At 49.5% G+C, this 15308-nt stretch overlaps 1 protein-coding gene across 8 annotated transcripts in view; it reads right to left on the minus strand.

Moving 5' to 3' along the window:
• IGSF21 (immunoglobin superfamily member 21) overlaps positions 1–15308 on the minus strand; it is a 443107-nt gene that overhangs the window by 67693 nt on the left and 360106 nt on the right. For all 8 annotated transcript variants that reach the window (XM_056544295.1, XM_056544294.1, XM_056544297.1 and 5 more), the window contains one exon: positions 4063–4534. In XM_056544295.1, the coding sequence (XP_056400270.1) occupies positions 4063–4534 (472 nt within the window). The remainder of the gene's footprint in view (positions 1–4062; positions 4535–15308) is intronic.

Consider the following 15308-nt stretch of genomic DNA (forward strand, 5'->3'; position numbering starts at 1 on the left):
ATAAGTGGAGGTGCCATGAAGTGTGCAGGGCTGGTAGCATAAGTGGAGGTGCCATGAAGTGTGCAGGGGTGGTAGCATAAGGGGAGGTGCCATGAAGTGTGCAGGGGTGGTAGCATAAGAGGAGGTGCCATGAAGTGTGCAGGGGTGGTAGCATAAGAGGAGGTGCCATGAAGTGTGCAGGGGTGGTAGCATAAGAGGAGGTGCCATGAAGTGTGCAGGGCTGGTAGCATAAGTGGAGGTGCCATGAAGTGTGCAGGGGTGGTAGCATAAGAGGAGGTGCCATGAAGTGTGCAGGGCTGGTAGCATAAGAGGAGGTGCCATGAAGTGTGCAGGGGTGGTAGCATAAGAGGAGGTGCCATGAAGTGTGCAGGGGTGGTAGCATAAGAGGAGGTGCCATGAAGTGTGCAGGGCTGGTAGCATAAGAGGAGGTGCCATAAAGTGTGCAGGGCTGGTAGCATAAGAGGAGGTGCCATGAAGTGTGCAGGGGTGGTGCCATAAGGGGAGGTGCTGTAAAGTATTAAGAGGTCCTGCCATAAGGGAAGGTGCCATGACGTGTGCAGGGGCAGTGCCATAAGGGGAGTTGCTGTAAAGTGTTCAGTGATAGTGCCATAAGGGAAGGTGCCATGAAGTGTGCAGGGGCAGTGCCATAAGGGGAGTTGCTGTAAAGTGTTCAGTGATAGTGCCATAAGGGAAGGTGCCATGAAGTGTGCAGGGGCAGTGCTGTAAAGTGTTCAGTGATAGTGCCATAAGGGGAGGTGCATTGATGTGTGCAGGGGTGGTGCCATAAGGGGAGGTGCTGTGAAATGTTAAGAGGCGGTGCCATAAAGTGTGCAGGGGCAGAGCCATAAGAGGAGGTGCCATGAAGTGTGCAGGGGCAGTGCCATAAGAGGAGGTGCCATGAAGTGTGTCGGGGTGGTGCCATAAGGGGAGGTGCCGTGAAGTGCGCAGGGGTGGTAACATAAGGGGAGGTGCTGTGAAGTGTTAAGGGGTGGTGCCATAAAGGAAGGTGACATGAAGTGTGCAGGGGCAGAGCCATAAGAGGAGGTGCCATGAAGTGTGCAGGGGTGGTGCCATAAGGGGAGGTGCTTTGAAGTGTGCAGGAGGAGCAGTGCAATAAGAAGAGGTGCCATGAAGTGTGCATGGGGTAGTGCCATAAGAGGAGGTGCAATGAAGTGTGTAGAGGAGGTGCCATAAGGGGAGGTGCCATGAAGTGTGTAGGGGTGGTGCCATAAGGGGAGGTTCTATGAAGTGTGCAGGGGCAGTGCCATAAGGGGAGGTGCCATGAAGTGTGCAGGGTTGGTGCCATAAGGGGAGGTGCCATGAAGTGTGCAGGGTTGGTGCCATAAGGGGAGGTGCCATGAAGTGTGTAGGGGTGGGGCCATAAGGGGAGGTGCTTTGAAGTGTGCAGGGTTGGTGCCATAAGGGGAGGTGCCATGAAGTGTGTAGGGGTGGGGCCATAAGGGGAGGTGCTTTGAAGTGTGCAGGGTTGGTGCCATAAGGGGAGGTGCTTTGAAGTGTGCAGGGTTGGTGCCATAAGGGGAGGTGCTTTGAAGTGTGCAGGGTTGGTGCCATAAGGGGAGGTGCTTTGAAGTGTGCAGGGGCGATCCCAATAAGTGAATAGGTGACCAATAAAACATATAATAAAGCAGAATAATTGTGTTCCAGTCGGTATGTGACGGAGGGGAGCAGAGGAATTGTCACTGCGCCGTCTAATTGAGAGTTCATCACTATCTTGTCCTTTAATAGCGGATTTATAAAGGTTACCGTAATGGCGGATTCATTGTCGGTCGGCGCAGTCCGGCGTCCTGACACACATTAAATGTTACAATTACAGGAATAATCATCATCGCTCTCCGCCGGTTATAGATTTACTCTCAATGCGATAACAATGCTTCACCTAATTCTCATTTTCTGCTGCTCGAGGTGGTGGCTCCGAATTGAATACATTATAATCTATGGAAAATGAATGAAATGGAGCCGGCGAAAATCCCTGAATAATCCGCCATTCACTGGACTGTAATAATGTAATACCCCAAGTGTTATCATCCTGTACCCCAAGTGCCATCATCCTGTACCCCAAGTGTTATCATCCTGTACCCCAAGTGTTATCATCCTGTACCCCAAGTGTTATTATCCTGTACCCCAAGTGTTATTATCCTGTACCCCCAAGTGTCATCATCCTATACCCCAAGTGTCATCATCCTGTACCCCAAGTGTTATCATCCTGTACCCCAAGTGCCATCATCCTGTACCCCAAGTGTTATCATCCTGTACCCCAAGTGTTATCATCCTGTACCCCAAGTGTTATCATCCTGTACCCCAAGTGTTATTATCCTGTACCCCCAAGTGTCATCATCCTATACCCCAAGTGTCATCATCCTATACCCCAAGTGTTATCATCCTGTACCCCAAGTGTTATCATCCTGTACCCCAAGTGTTATCATCCTGTACCCCAAGTGTTATCATCCTGTACCCCAAGTGTCATCATCCTGTACCCCAAGTGTCATCATCCTGTACCCCAAGTGTCATCATCCTGTACCCCGAGTGTCATCATCCTGTACCCCGAGTGTCATCATCCTGTACCCCGAGTGTCATCATCCTGTACCCCGAGTGTCATCATCCTGTACCCCGAGTGTCATCATCCTGTACCCGAGTGTCATCATCCTGTACCCCGAGTGTCATCATCCTGTACCCCGAGTGTCATCCTCCTGTACCCCGAGTGTCATCCTCCTGTACCCCGAGTGTCATCCTCCTGTACCCCGAGTGTCATCCTCCTGTACCCCGAGTGTCATCCTCCTGTACCCCAAGTGTCATCCTCCTGTACCCCAAGTGTCATCATCCTGTACCCCAAGTGTCATCATCCTGTACCCCAAGTGTTATCCTCCTGTACCCCAAGTGTCATCATCCTGTACCCCGAGTGTTATCATTCTGTACCCCAAGTGTCATCATCCTGTACCCCAAGTGTTATTATCCTGTACCCCAAGTGTTATTATCCTGTACCCCAAGTGTTATCATCCTGTACCCCGAGTGTTATCATTCTGTACCCCAAATGTTATCATCCTGTACCCCAAGTGTCATCATCCTGTACCCCAAGTGTCATCATCCTGTACCCCAAGTGTTATTATCCTGTACCCCAAGTGTTATCATCCTGTACCCCAAGTGTTATTATCCTGTACCCCAAGTGTCATTATCCTGTACTCCAAGTGCCACTGCCCTGTCCTATCAGTGGGGTTCATCACAATCACCTATATTTGGGGGCTCGGGGTGGGGATTCTCCTGACTGGCAGACGCTGGAGGTCGGGGAAATATACTATACGATGTTCTGCTCTTCGCACTCGGGAAGGTAAACTAAAAGGGTAAAACTTTAAAAGGTGAAATAAAGACTGCAGCATCTTATAAATCCAGCCCTAAAAAGGACAAGACTGGAGGACGCCGCCTCATTTACACACATCCTACAAGTCATTTCTTCCACTTTTACGAGAATATTAACACGGTGTCCGGTTTCTCACGTTTTATATCTGACATTTTCCAAAGTCAATTAAAACAAAATATATTTTGCAGAAAAACAATAAAATGTTGGAAGCCAATGGCGACCTTTACGGTGTGACACTGAGATGTCACTGGAGATGTCACGTACCGGGACCCCAACAAATACAAGACTGAACCCCCAGGGCTGCCCAGGCATGCTGGGAGTTGTAATTTTCCAACAGCTGGAGGCACCCTGGTTGGGAATTACTATGTAGGAATCAGTAGGACACGTATCCCATGAGTACGCGGGATGTATTGGGACGTGTCGTGTAACTGTTTCCCTTATTAGATACAATGTATCTGAAATGTTTTGTTGCATAAGACAAGATACAATTCATTCAAGGATGTGAGCAGTCGAGGGCACATAGCATTCAGGGGCCCCGGATAAGCCTCAAGGGTAAGGCCGGAATCATGGGGCCATCCTCACCTTGCATGGCGCCGCTGTATGCAGTAGCCTCTTCTCTTGTATGTACCCCCCCATCTGCAGCATGAAAAAAAGCCATTGAAAATTAATGCATAAAACGTTTTTCTTACCTAATGTGACTTCGGACTGCATGTTCATGGTGAGGGCCGGGTGCTTCACCTCGCAGCTGAACAGCGCCTCATTGTCCACCTGTGGGTTAAGGGTCCAGGTGAGCATGGCTCGAACCTCTACCGTCCCATCGCTCATTGGAAGATGCATTTGGTGGAAGAAATAAGTGGGGTCCGTACTGTGGACCCAGCGGGGGAACTCCAGGCTGACCACTGTCTCTGGGATGGCCTCCGTCACCGGGCTGGACATTGGTCCTTGGTCAGATGTGCGGGACCGGAAGGGGTTCTCAGTAAAAGAGTTCGATCCCCGTTCCTCAGTGTCCAACAGTAAAATGGATTTTTGCATTTTAGTATCGTCCAGGTCTCGGTTTAGAAGGTTCCGGGATCCGCGATTATTCATGAGTCCGGCTGCTGCGGCCGGGGGGTCCATCATGGGGATAACCTCAATCAGCTCTCCGTCCCTCTTGAAGTAGACCTGGAAGAGAAGGCACAAGATTACATCAAGGCGTCTTATAGGTTCCTATAGGTCAAAGGTCCTGCGGCAGAACTACAACTCTTAGCATGCCCAGACAGAGGCATCAGCTGGACTCCTCACAGGTCAACAGTAATACAGACATCTAATGTGTCAGCACCAATAACACTAAATGTTCCTACATGTAACCAGATATCTCGCAAACGATAGGGAAACTAAATACATATGTCAGTGTTCTCCAAACTGTGGTCCAACCGCTGACTGTGCATGCTGGGAGTTGTAGTTTTGCACCAACTAGAGGTCCACAGTTTGGAGACCACTGAGATAGGGGGAGGTTTACTACAGACATAGACAATTCTGATGGTACCTTCTGTTAAATACTAAAAAATAATGGTTTCCCGAACTTCATATATGGTTACACAACCTTTTGAGGCAGTCACTGCAATCCAGACACTTCTATAACTCTCAATGAGACGTCTGCACTTGTCTCCAGGTATCTTGGCCACTCCTCATAGCTATAGAGGTAGCGGAGGTACCAGTCACACCGGGACCCTGGTGCCTAAGGGGGCCCCCAAAGCACATCTACCCCCTAAGAGACCAGTATTATAATTGGCATATGGGGCTTATTGCAGATTTTGCACTGGGTCCCAAAAACTACAAACTACGCCTCTGGGGCCAAGATACCTGCAGTCTGGAGAAGACATCTTCATCCCTGATACATCTGGAGCAGGATCTTATGAGGAGGAGCCAAGATACCTGCAGTCTGGAGAAGACATCTTCACCCCTGAGGCATCTGTAGCAGATCTTATGAGGAGGAGCCAAGATACCTGCAGTCTGGAGAAGACACCTTCATCCATTAGACATCTGGAGCAGGATCTTATGAGGAGGAGCCAAGATACCTGCCGTCTGGAGAAGACACCTTCACCCCTGAGACATCTGGAGCAGATCATATGAGGAGTGGGCCAAGATACCTGCAGTCTGGAGAAGACACCTTCATCCCTGATACATCTGGAGAAGGATCTTATGAGGAGTGGGCCAAGATACCTGCAGTCTGGAGAAGACACCTTCATCCCTGAGACATCTGGAACAGGATCTTATGAGGAGTGGGCCAAGATACCTGCAGTCTGGAGAAGACACCTTCATCCCTGAGACATCTGGAGCAGAATCTTATGAGGAGGAGCCAAGATACCTGCAGTCTGGAGAAGACACCTTCACCCCTGAGACATCTGGAGCAGGATCTTATGAGGAGTGGGCCAAGATACCTGCAGTCTGGAGAAGACACCTTCATCCCTGAGACATCTGGAGGAGGATCTTATGAAGAGGAGCCATGATACCTGCAGTCTGAAGAAGACATCTTCACCCCTGAGACATCTGGAGCAGGATCTTATGAGGAGAAGGCCAAGATACCTGCAGTCTGGAGAAGACACCTTCACCCCTTAGACATCTGGAGCAGGATCTTATGAGGAGTGGCCAAGATACCTACAGTCTGGAGAAGACACCTTCACCCCTGACACATCTGGACCAGGATCTTATGAGGAGGAGCCAAGATACCTACAGTATGGAGAAGACACCTTCATCCCTGAGACATCTGGAGCAGGATCTTATGAGGAGAAGGCCAAGATACCTGCAGTCTGGAGAAGACATCTTCACCCCTGACACATCTGGAGCAGGATCTTATGAGGAGAAGGCCAAGATACCTACAGTCTGGAGAAGACACCTTCATCCCTGATACATCTGGAGAAGGATCTTATGAGGAGTGGACCAAGATACCTACAGTCTGGAGAAGACACCTTCACCCCTGAGACACCTGGAGTAGGAACTTATGAGGAGGAGCCAAGATACCTACAGTCTGGAGAAGACATCTTAATCCCTGATACATCTGGAGCAGGATCTTATGAGGAGGAGCCAAGATACCTACAGGCTGGAGAAGACCCCTTCATCCCTGAGACATCTGGAGCAGGATCTTATGAGGAGTAGGTCAAGATACCTGCAGTCTGGAGAAGACACCTTCACCCCTGAGACATCTGGATCAGGATCTTATGAGGAGGAGCCAAGATACCTGCAGTCTGGAGAAGACACCTTCACCCCTGAGACATCTGGAGCAGGATCTTATGAGGAGGAGCCAAGATACCTGCAGTCTGGAGAAGACACCTTCACCCCTGAGACATCTGGAGCAGGATCTTATGAGGAGTAGGTCAAGATACCTGCAGTCTGGAGAAGACACCTTCACCCCTGAGACATCTGGATCAGGATCTTATGAGGAGTGGCCAAGATACCTGGAGACAAGTGCAGACGTCTCATTGAGAGTTGCTGGAATCTCTGGATTGCAGTGACTGTTCCAAAAGGTTGTGCGATAAAATATTAAAGTAGTCCAGGAATGGAAAACTTATCCCCTATCCTAAGGATAGGGAATATGTTTCAGATGGCGGGGGGTCCGACCGCTGAGACCCACCGCGATCTCCCGTACAGGGCCCCGACTCTCAGGCCAGATAGTAGGGATTGACCGATATCGTTTTTTTAGGGCCGATACCGATAATGGGTGCAGGTTAGGGCCGATAGCCGATAACTTATACCGATATTCCGGTATAAGTTATCGGCTATTTAACCCCCTGCGACACCACTGCAGATCATTGATTTAAAGCGGGCGCTTTAAATCAATGATCTGCAGTGGCTTTTGCGGGGCCATAGACCGCCGCCGCCACCCGCTTCTCTCCCCTACCTGCCAGGGTGCTCCGGGCCATCCATCCATCGTTCCTGTAGTGTCCGGGGGCGTTCCGGGTGGAGGGTGGTCCGGTCCGGGCTGTCCTTCTTCTCCGGCGGTCATCTTCTCCACTCCGGACAGGCCCCGGCCTAGTACGCTGCATAGACGTCGCTGCGCAGTGACGCCTGTGCGCAGCGACGCACCTGACGTCACGGCGTAGCGGCGTCTATGCAGCGTACTAGGCCGGAGCCTGCCCGGAGTGGAGAAGAAGACAGTGGGAGAAGAAGGACAGCCCGGACCACCCTCCACCCGGAACACCCCCGGACACTACATGAAGGAAGGATGGCCTGGACCACCCCCATTACGGGTAAGTTTAATTTTTTTATTGACTCGGAGGGTGGGGGAGGGGCCCGACCGGTATAGCGGTATGGGAAAAAATCCATACCGGTATACCGCCTAGCATCACGGTGGGGGGTGCGACGCGGTGGGTCGGGGGTGCGGTGCGGCGGGTCGAGGGGGTGGCGGTCGCGGTACGGTGGGGGCGGTGCGGGGGGCGGGGCATTATCGGCTAGATAATTGCCGATACCGATAATGCCCAAAATCGTGATTATCGGCCGATAATATCGGCCATACCGATAATCGGTCGATCCCTACCAGATAGCGTGTGTCATCCACTGCACGAAGCGGCCTACAGCCTATTAGAACATTGCAGAGTATTTCATTGTATAGTGATATAGACTGGACTGATCCTCCCCATATTGGACAATGGTCATTTGGGCGATATGTTACCCGGAAGCCGCGGCTGTGACTGAAGGAATGAAGGATCTGCGGCTGTCACCTACATCCCTGCAGTAGCTGTTGGAGCAGCATGTGGCTGGTTGTGACACAGAGCAATTGATTTGGTTGAGATCCCGTCTGCCGCTCCTGACAAGCTGCATCTGTGGACGTCGGCGTCAAAGCGTCTGCTGAACACGAGTCCCATCGATTTGCCGCGTTCCAGATGAGGGATCTGCAGGCTCTTTAGTGGGGTCTCCCCTATCACTCCTGTCATGGAGATTCCTACAGATTATCTCCATCTGCCAGTAAGGAAATAATGTATTGTCTTAAAGGGGACAGACACCAAAATCTTTAATTCTCCCATTCTCAGGTCTCTAATGACCCAAAAAAGTCCCGGCCCTCTGTATGTCACATTACTTACTTTATTCCTCTTCAATCCATCATCCTCCTTCTCTGGCCTTCAGCTGGCTGTTGGGCTGGGGGCATTAAGGGGTGCAGTTTGTCCTCTAGCCATTGGGATGGGGGCATTAAGGGGTGCAGTTTGTCCTCTAACCATTGGGATGGAGACATTGAGGGATGAAGGGTGTCCTTTAGCCATTGGGCTGGGGGCATTAAGGGGTGCAGGGTGTCCTCTATCCATTGGGAAGGGGGCATTGAGTAGTGAAGGGTGTCCTCTAGCCATTGGGATGGGGGCATTAAGGGGTGCAGGGTGTCCTCTAGCCATTGGGATGGGGGCATTAAGGAGTGAAGGGTGTCCTCTAGCCATTGGGATGGGGGCATTAAGGGGTGCAGGGTGTCCTATCCATTGGGAAGGGGGCATTGAGTAGTGAAGGGTGTCCTCTAGCCATTGGGATGGGGGCATTAAGGGGTGCAGGGTGTCCTCTAGCCATTGGGATGGGGGCATTAAGGAGTGAAGGGTGTCCTCTAGCCATTGGGATGGGGGCATTAAGGGGTGCAGGGTGTCCTCTAGCCATTGGGATGGGGGCATTAAGGGGTGCAGGGTGTCCTCTAGCCATTGGGCTGGGGCATTAAGGGGTACTGGGTGTCCCCTTGGGACTGAGATGGGGGCATTAAGAGGTGCAGGGTGTCCCCTAGCCACTGGGATGGGGGCATTAAGGTGCGGGGAATTTGCTAGTCATTGGGATTCGGAGGGCACAGGGTGTTGGGGAAAAATGTTTTACATTAGTAATTTCTCCATTTCCTGGAGAGCTGCAGAGTAAAGCATGGTGGAGGGACAAAGTGGTTTCCTGATCCTTAATTAAACTGGAGGTGGATTATAGTAAAGCCTCAGACTCCCACACTGACCATAGCTGAGCCCTGAGCTATATGTAGGGTTGGTAGGTTATATGATGTCCATTTGGGTGACCCAATGGGCCACATCACCAGCCGATAACCATAACCCCCACTATCTGTTTTCAGGCCTACTAGGCTGCCCTTATGCCTGTAAATGGGTAAGTATGCCCCCCCCCCCCCCCCTCCCCCTGGCATGGCTGAAGTATACACAATGGGGAAGCAGAAACACAAGCAAAATCTTGGAGCCATCATAGCGACTACTCTCACCAGCGCTATACCCATGACAGTGATGCTCTGTCCCTGAATGAAATAAAAACCTCCCACAGACATTTTTGCCCCTATAGCGCCTTCTAACCAGTCATAGTCACTTTAGTTCTGACATACATAGGCCAGACCCACTAATCGCCAGTCACTTGTAACAAACCATCAGCTGTGAGAAGCATTAGGCCTGTCCAGGCTCTTCAGTCTCCAGATATGAACTCGCATACAGCAGATTATCTGAACGCCCCGGCGGCTCTCGTTCTGCACGGCTGTGTTCACATCACGTGGGGGCGGTGGTGCGCAGATGATACAGCCGAGAGAGTTGTAGAATTTGACTTACTCTATTGCAGGGTTGTGTTTCTTCTTGGCGCATTTTTGTCCTTTAAAAATAAATTGCAATGCTGCTTTAAACAGGCGCCATATGCATCTAAATCTATATACGATGTGAACCCGGTCCGATACACGGTGCAGCATCAATGAAACGCAACGTATGTCACAGCTCTATCGATTCTATGAGTGGGAGGGGATTCTGCCGTGACTTCCATGTGCTCCAATAGCCGAGGCCTCCAGAACATCTTACAATGGCGCCACCCACAGCAGTGACACCGTACATCCGGTCAGACGCCATTGTTGAAGTGATGCAGCGTTTTCCTTTCATCATGACTGACATCATGTTGCTCGCTCAAGTTTGCTGCTGACATGAACAAGTTTCAGGAAACGTGGCCAACAAGACCTGTCTTTGGCAGGCGTTGCGCTCTGATTGGGAATCGCTCCATTGTGTCGGTATAACGTTTTTCACGATTTCTAATGGGATCAGTCAGCACATACGCACCCAGCACCACAACTATTCTGATGCGTAAAAACATCCGTACAGGTATCCACAGCGTGACCACCGCAGCTGGAGGCTTCACCGAAAGACGTTTCTGGCGCAATGGAACGAAGATGATGGAGGAATTCAATCCTAAGAACAAAATGTTGATGATTTAACCTCCTCCTCGTCATGCGGCAGAATTAATCCGCTTCCTCTAAACTTTCACCTCGACAGCTGGCAACGGCGTCTAATGAATTCTCGGTGCTCAGATCGCCATGTCGGGTCGCTCCCTCCATATTCCCGGAACAAGTCTTTGCATTTTGCCAATTGAAACCTTTAATGTCTAAAAATTGATTTTCCAAGAATTCAGACTCTGGATTATAGGATTAGCCGACAAGTGTTGAGGAGGCGCCGCGTGTACGTGATTTACTGCAGCCGCCTCCCTACATACGACGAGTATAGCCGTAACAATGGAAATTATTCACTGCACATGTCTATACTTCTAATGGACGCCCGAACACAGGGCTGAATCCTCAGCCAATCTAATGTCCATGGCGGGGAGTCCCAACCTGTTTCCACTCCTGGGGATCCCCTGATGCCCCTCCTGCCCTCATGCATGGCGTAGCACAATATAGCTTTCTAGAATTCTTGTCCTATGAGTCGACTTAAACACAATTACTGCTTTGCAAAAAGAGTCTTTAAGCAGCTGAAATCCCCATTGTAACAGTGACTGCAGGTCTATGGCACACTATGGCGGCACATGGATCCTATAGGCTGAGTTTGATCTAGTCTGAACCTTAGGGTGATGGAAAACAGAACTCCAGGTACCAGCCTCCTGCAGAACATGCATACACAGTATATACACGAGATGGGTGCATGTATACCCTCTATGACATGGTGCATGTATACCCTCTACGACATGGTGCATGTATACCCTCTACGACATGGTGCATGTATACCCTCTACGGCATGGTGCATGTATACCCTCTACGGCATGGTGCATGTATACCCTCTACGGCATGGTGCATGTATACCCTCTACGGCATGGTGCATGTATACCCTCTACGGCATGGTGCATGTATACCCTCTACGGTATGGTGCATGTATACCCTCTACGACATGGTGCATGTATACCCTCTACGGCATAGTGCATGTATACCCTCTACGGCATAGTGCATGTATACCCTCTACGGCATGGTGCATGTATACCCTCTACGACATGGTGCATGTATACCCTCTACGGCATGGTGCATGTATACCCTCTACGGCATGGTGCATGTATACCCTCTACGACATGGTGCATGTATACCCTCTACGACATGGTGCATGTATACCCTCTACGACATGGTGCATGTATACCCTCTACGACATGGTGCATGTATACCCTCTACGACATGGTGCTTGTATACCCTCTACGACAAGGTGCATGTATACCCTCTACGACAAGGTGCATGTATACCCTCTACGGCATGGTGCATGTATACCCTCTACGACATGGTACATGTATACCCTCTACGACATGGTGCATGTATACCCTCTACGACATGGTGCTTGTATACCCTCTACGACAAGGTGCATGTATACCCTCTACGACAAGGTGCATGTATACCCTCTACGACATGGTGCATGTATACCCTCTATGACATGGTGCATGTATACCCTCTATGACATGGTGCATGTATACCCTCTATGACATGGTGCATGTATACCCTCCTTGACATGTATACCCTCTGTATTATGGTACATGTATACCCCCTGTATTATGGTACATGTATACCCCGTGTATTATGGTACATGTATACCCCGTGTATTATGGTACATGTATACCCCCTGTATTATGGTACATGTATACCCCTGTATTATGGTACATGTATACCCCCTGTGTTATGGTACATGTATACCCCCTGTATTAGGGTACATGTATACCCCCTTGTATTATGGTACATGTATACCCCCTGTGTTATGGTACATGTATAACCCCTGTATTATGGTACATGTATACCCCCTGTGTTATGGTACATGTATACCCCCTGTGTTATGGTACATGTATACCCCCTGTATTAGGGTACATGTATACCCCCTTGTATTATGGTACATGTATACCCCCTGTGTTATGGTACATGTATAACCCCTGTATTATGGTACATGTATACCCACTGTGCCATGATCAGGTCGCCTGACATAATCTTTTAGAATTAATCAGAGGGCCCAATAATAATGTAACAATGTACCTAAAGCATAAAACCAGTGGCTGACATCCAGCCCATAATCAGGTAGAGAGCATCTCACTGGGTGTAATGTATCCGCATGTGCAATGTGCTCTAGAGCCGCCTGCACACAAACGCCATAATCTCTCTCTGTGCCGCCGCAGCGGGGGCCGCAGGACCGAACGTCTCCTCCATGTCAATTGAAGTGCAGGAACTCCCTTTCCTTTCTGCCAAGAGCGTTCTCAAGGTGCTATTAGGAGTGTTAATAGCCGGTGCTGGTGATAGAGAATGCCGCTTTAAGAAGGGTTTAATGGCAGCCAAATAATAGCGTTTAACGTGAAATAGCAGTTTTTTTTTTCTTAATCAGAACGAGTGAGTAAGTCAAAGGCGGCTTCAATGGGGCTTTTTTTTTTTTTTTCTCGTTTCCTCTCCAAATAGCATTTTAACATAGCTTTGCATCCGTCACCCGCTGCCGAGGGGGCAAGGGACCAAATTACGCATTCCGATTACGGCGGATGAATAATAGGCAGGAGAGAGGCTGAGCACAAAACAAGAGATTCGGTGATTGGAAAGGCTTGTGAGCGGCACTGAAAGGAGAGAGGATAAAAGCCGCAGCGCCAAGCTCGATACCAATCTACAAAGCACATTAAGATGTATTAATTTAGCAGGTCGATTCCGTCAATAGGAGCCGGCTGCCTGGATTGTCACCGCTGAGAAAGGCGACCAGAGAACAACCGCGCACAATCATGTTTGCTCATTTTTTTTCTGCTCTTGTTTTATCTAGAAGCGTTGACTTGGTGAAAATACTTATCACAACAAGAGTGGAGAAGACGTGGAAATCTCTCGTGACAGGAGACGAGCCGCATGAATAACAAGAGGAGCAAGGTGCCGAACGCAGCAGCAGCGTGGATGATGGGTGTGATACAACGGGTACCAGAGGAAAACAACAAGAAACGCTGCTCCTTCACTGGATTCATCATCCGCTACAACAGGGTTTCCCAGCGTTATATCCAGGGATCAGTTTTCTGGGAATTCGGGTGAATTCACATTAAAAAGGAAAATCATCATATGTGGATTCACACAGAGCAGGAGGTCACTGCCGGCCTTGTGGGGTTTCTCGTGTAATGGTGTGGAGAGTATACAGAGAATGGTGCGACTGGAGAGAAACATCCAGCGATAGGACAGAAACAACTCATCACCGAAAGAAATCAGAGGAAGAGGTCCGGATCATTCTGATGAACAGGAGAACAGTCTGGAAACTGCAGCTGAATATAACAATGGCGTCCGACTAATGTGTCCGAACCCACAGCTCACCGCTCATGAGCACAGATGGGACATAACAGCAGACGACCAGATCCAGCGCTATTGTGTCTCAGAGTAACAGAAAGGCAAGAATGCAGGGAGCAAAAGAGCAAAAACTGTATCACTGAGCAGCGGAGAAACATGTCCTGGTCAGATGGATCCAGATCCCTATAGAGAAACATGTCCTGGTCAGATGGGTCCAGATCTCTATAGAGAAACATGTCCTGGTCAGATGGATCCAGATCTCTGTAGAGAAACATGTCCTGGTCAGTTGGATCCAGATCCCTATAGAGAAACATGTCCTGGTCAGATGGATCCAGATCTCTATAGAGAAACATGTCCTGGTCAGATGGATCCAGATCTCTATAGAGAAACATGTCCTGGTCAGATGGGTCCAGATCTCTATAGAGAAACATGTCCTGGTCAGATGGATCCAGATCTCTATAGAGAAACATGTCCTGGTCAGTTGGATCCAGATCCCTATAGAGAAACATGTCCTGGTCAGATGGATCCAGATCTCTATAGAGAAACATGTCCTGGTCAGTTGGATCCAGATCCCTATAGAGAAACATGACCTGGTCAGATGGATCCAGATCCCTATAGAGAAACATGTCCTGGTCAGATGGATCCAGATCCCTATAGAGAAACATGGCCTGGTCAGATGGATCCAGATCTCTATAGAGGGACATGGCCTGGTCAGATGGATCCAGATCTCTATAGAGAAACATGTCCTGGTCAGATGGATCCAGATCTCTATAGAGAAACATGGCCTGGTCAGATGGATCCAGATCTCTATAGAGAAACATGTCCTAGTCAGATGGATCCAGATCTCTATAGAGAAACATGGCCTGGTCAGATGGATCCAGATCTCTATAGAGAAACATGTCCTGGTCAGATGGATCCAGATCTCTATAGAGAAACATGTCCTGGTCAGTTGGATCCAGATCCCTATAGAGAAACATGTCCTGGTCAGTTGGATCCAGATCCCTATAGAGAAACATGTCCTGGTCAGTTGGATCCAGATCCCTATAGAGAAACATGGCCTGGTCAGATGGGTCCAGATCTCTATAGAGAAACATGTCCTGGTCAGATGGATCCAGATCTCTATAGAGAAACATGGTCTGGTCAGATGGATCCAGATCTATATAGAGAAACATGTCCTGGTCAGATGGATCCAGATCTCTATAGAGAAACATGTCCTGGTCAGATGGATTCAGATCTCTATAGAGAAACATGTCCTGGTCAGATGGATCCAGATCTCTATAGAGAAACATGGCCTGGTCAGATGGATCCAGATCTCTATAGAGAAACATGTCCTGGTCAGATGGATCCAGATCTCTATAGAGAAACATGGCCTGGTCAGATGGATCCAGATCTCTATAGAGAAACATGACCTGGTCAGATGGATCCAGATCTCTATAGAGA

The sequence above is a fragment of the Hyla sarda genome, chromosome 10 (assembly GCF_029499605.1).
Source record: "Hyla sarda isolate aHylSar1 chromosome 10, aHylSar1.hap1, whole genome shotgun sequence".
In the NCBI taxonomy this organism is placed as follows: Eukaryota; Metazoa; Chordata; class Amphibia; order Anura; family Hylidae; genus Hyla; species Hyla sarda.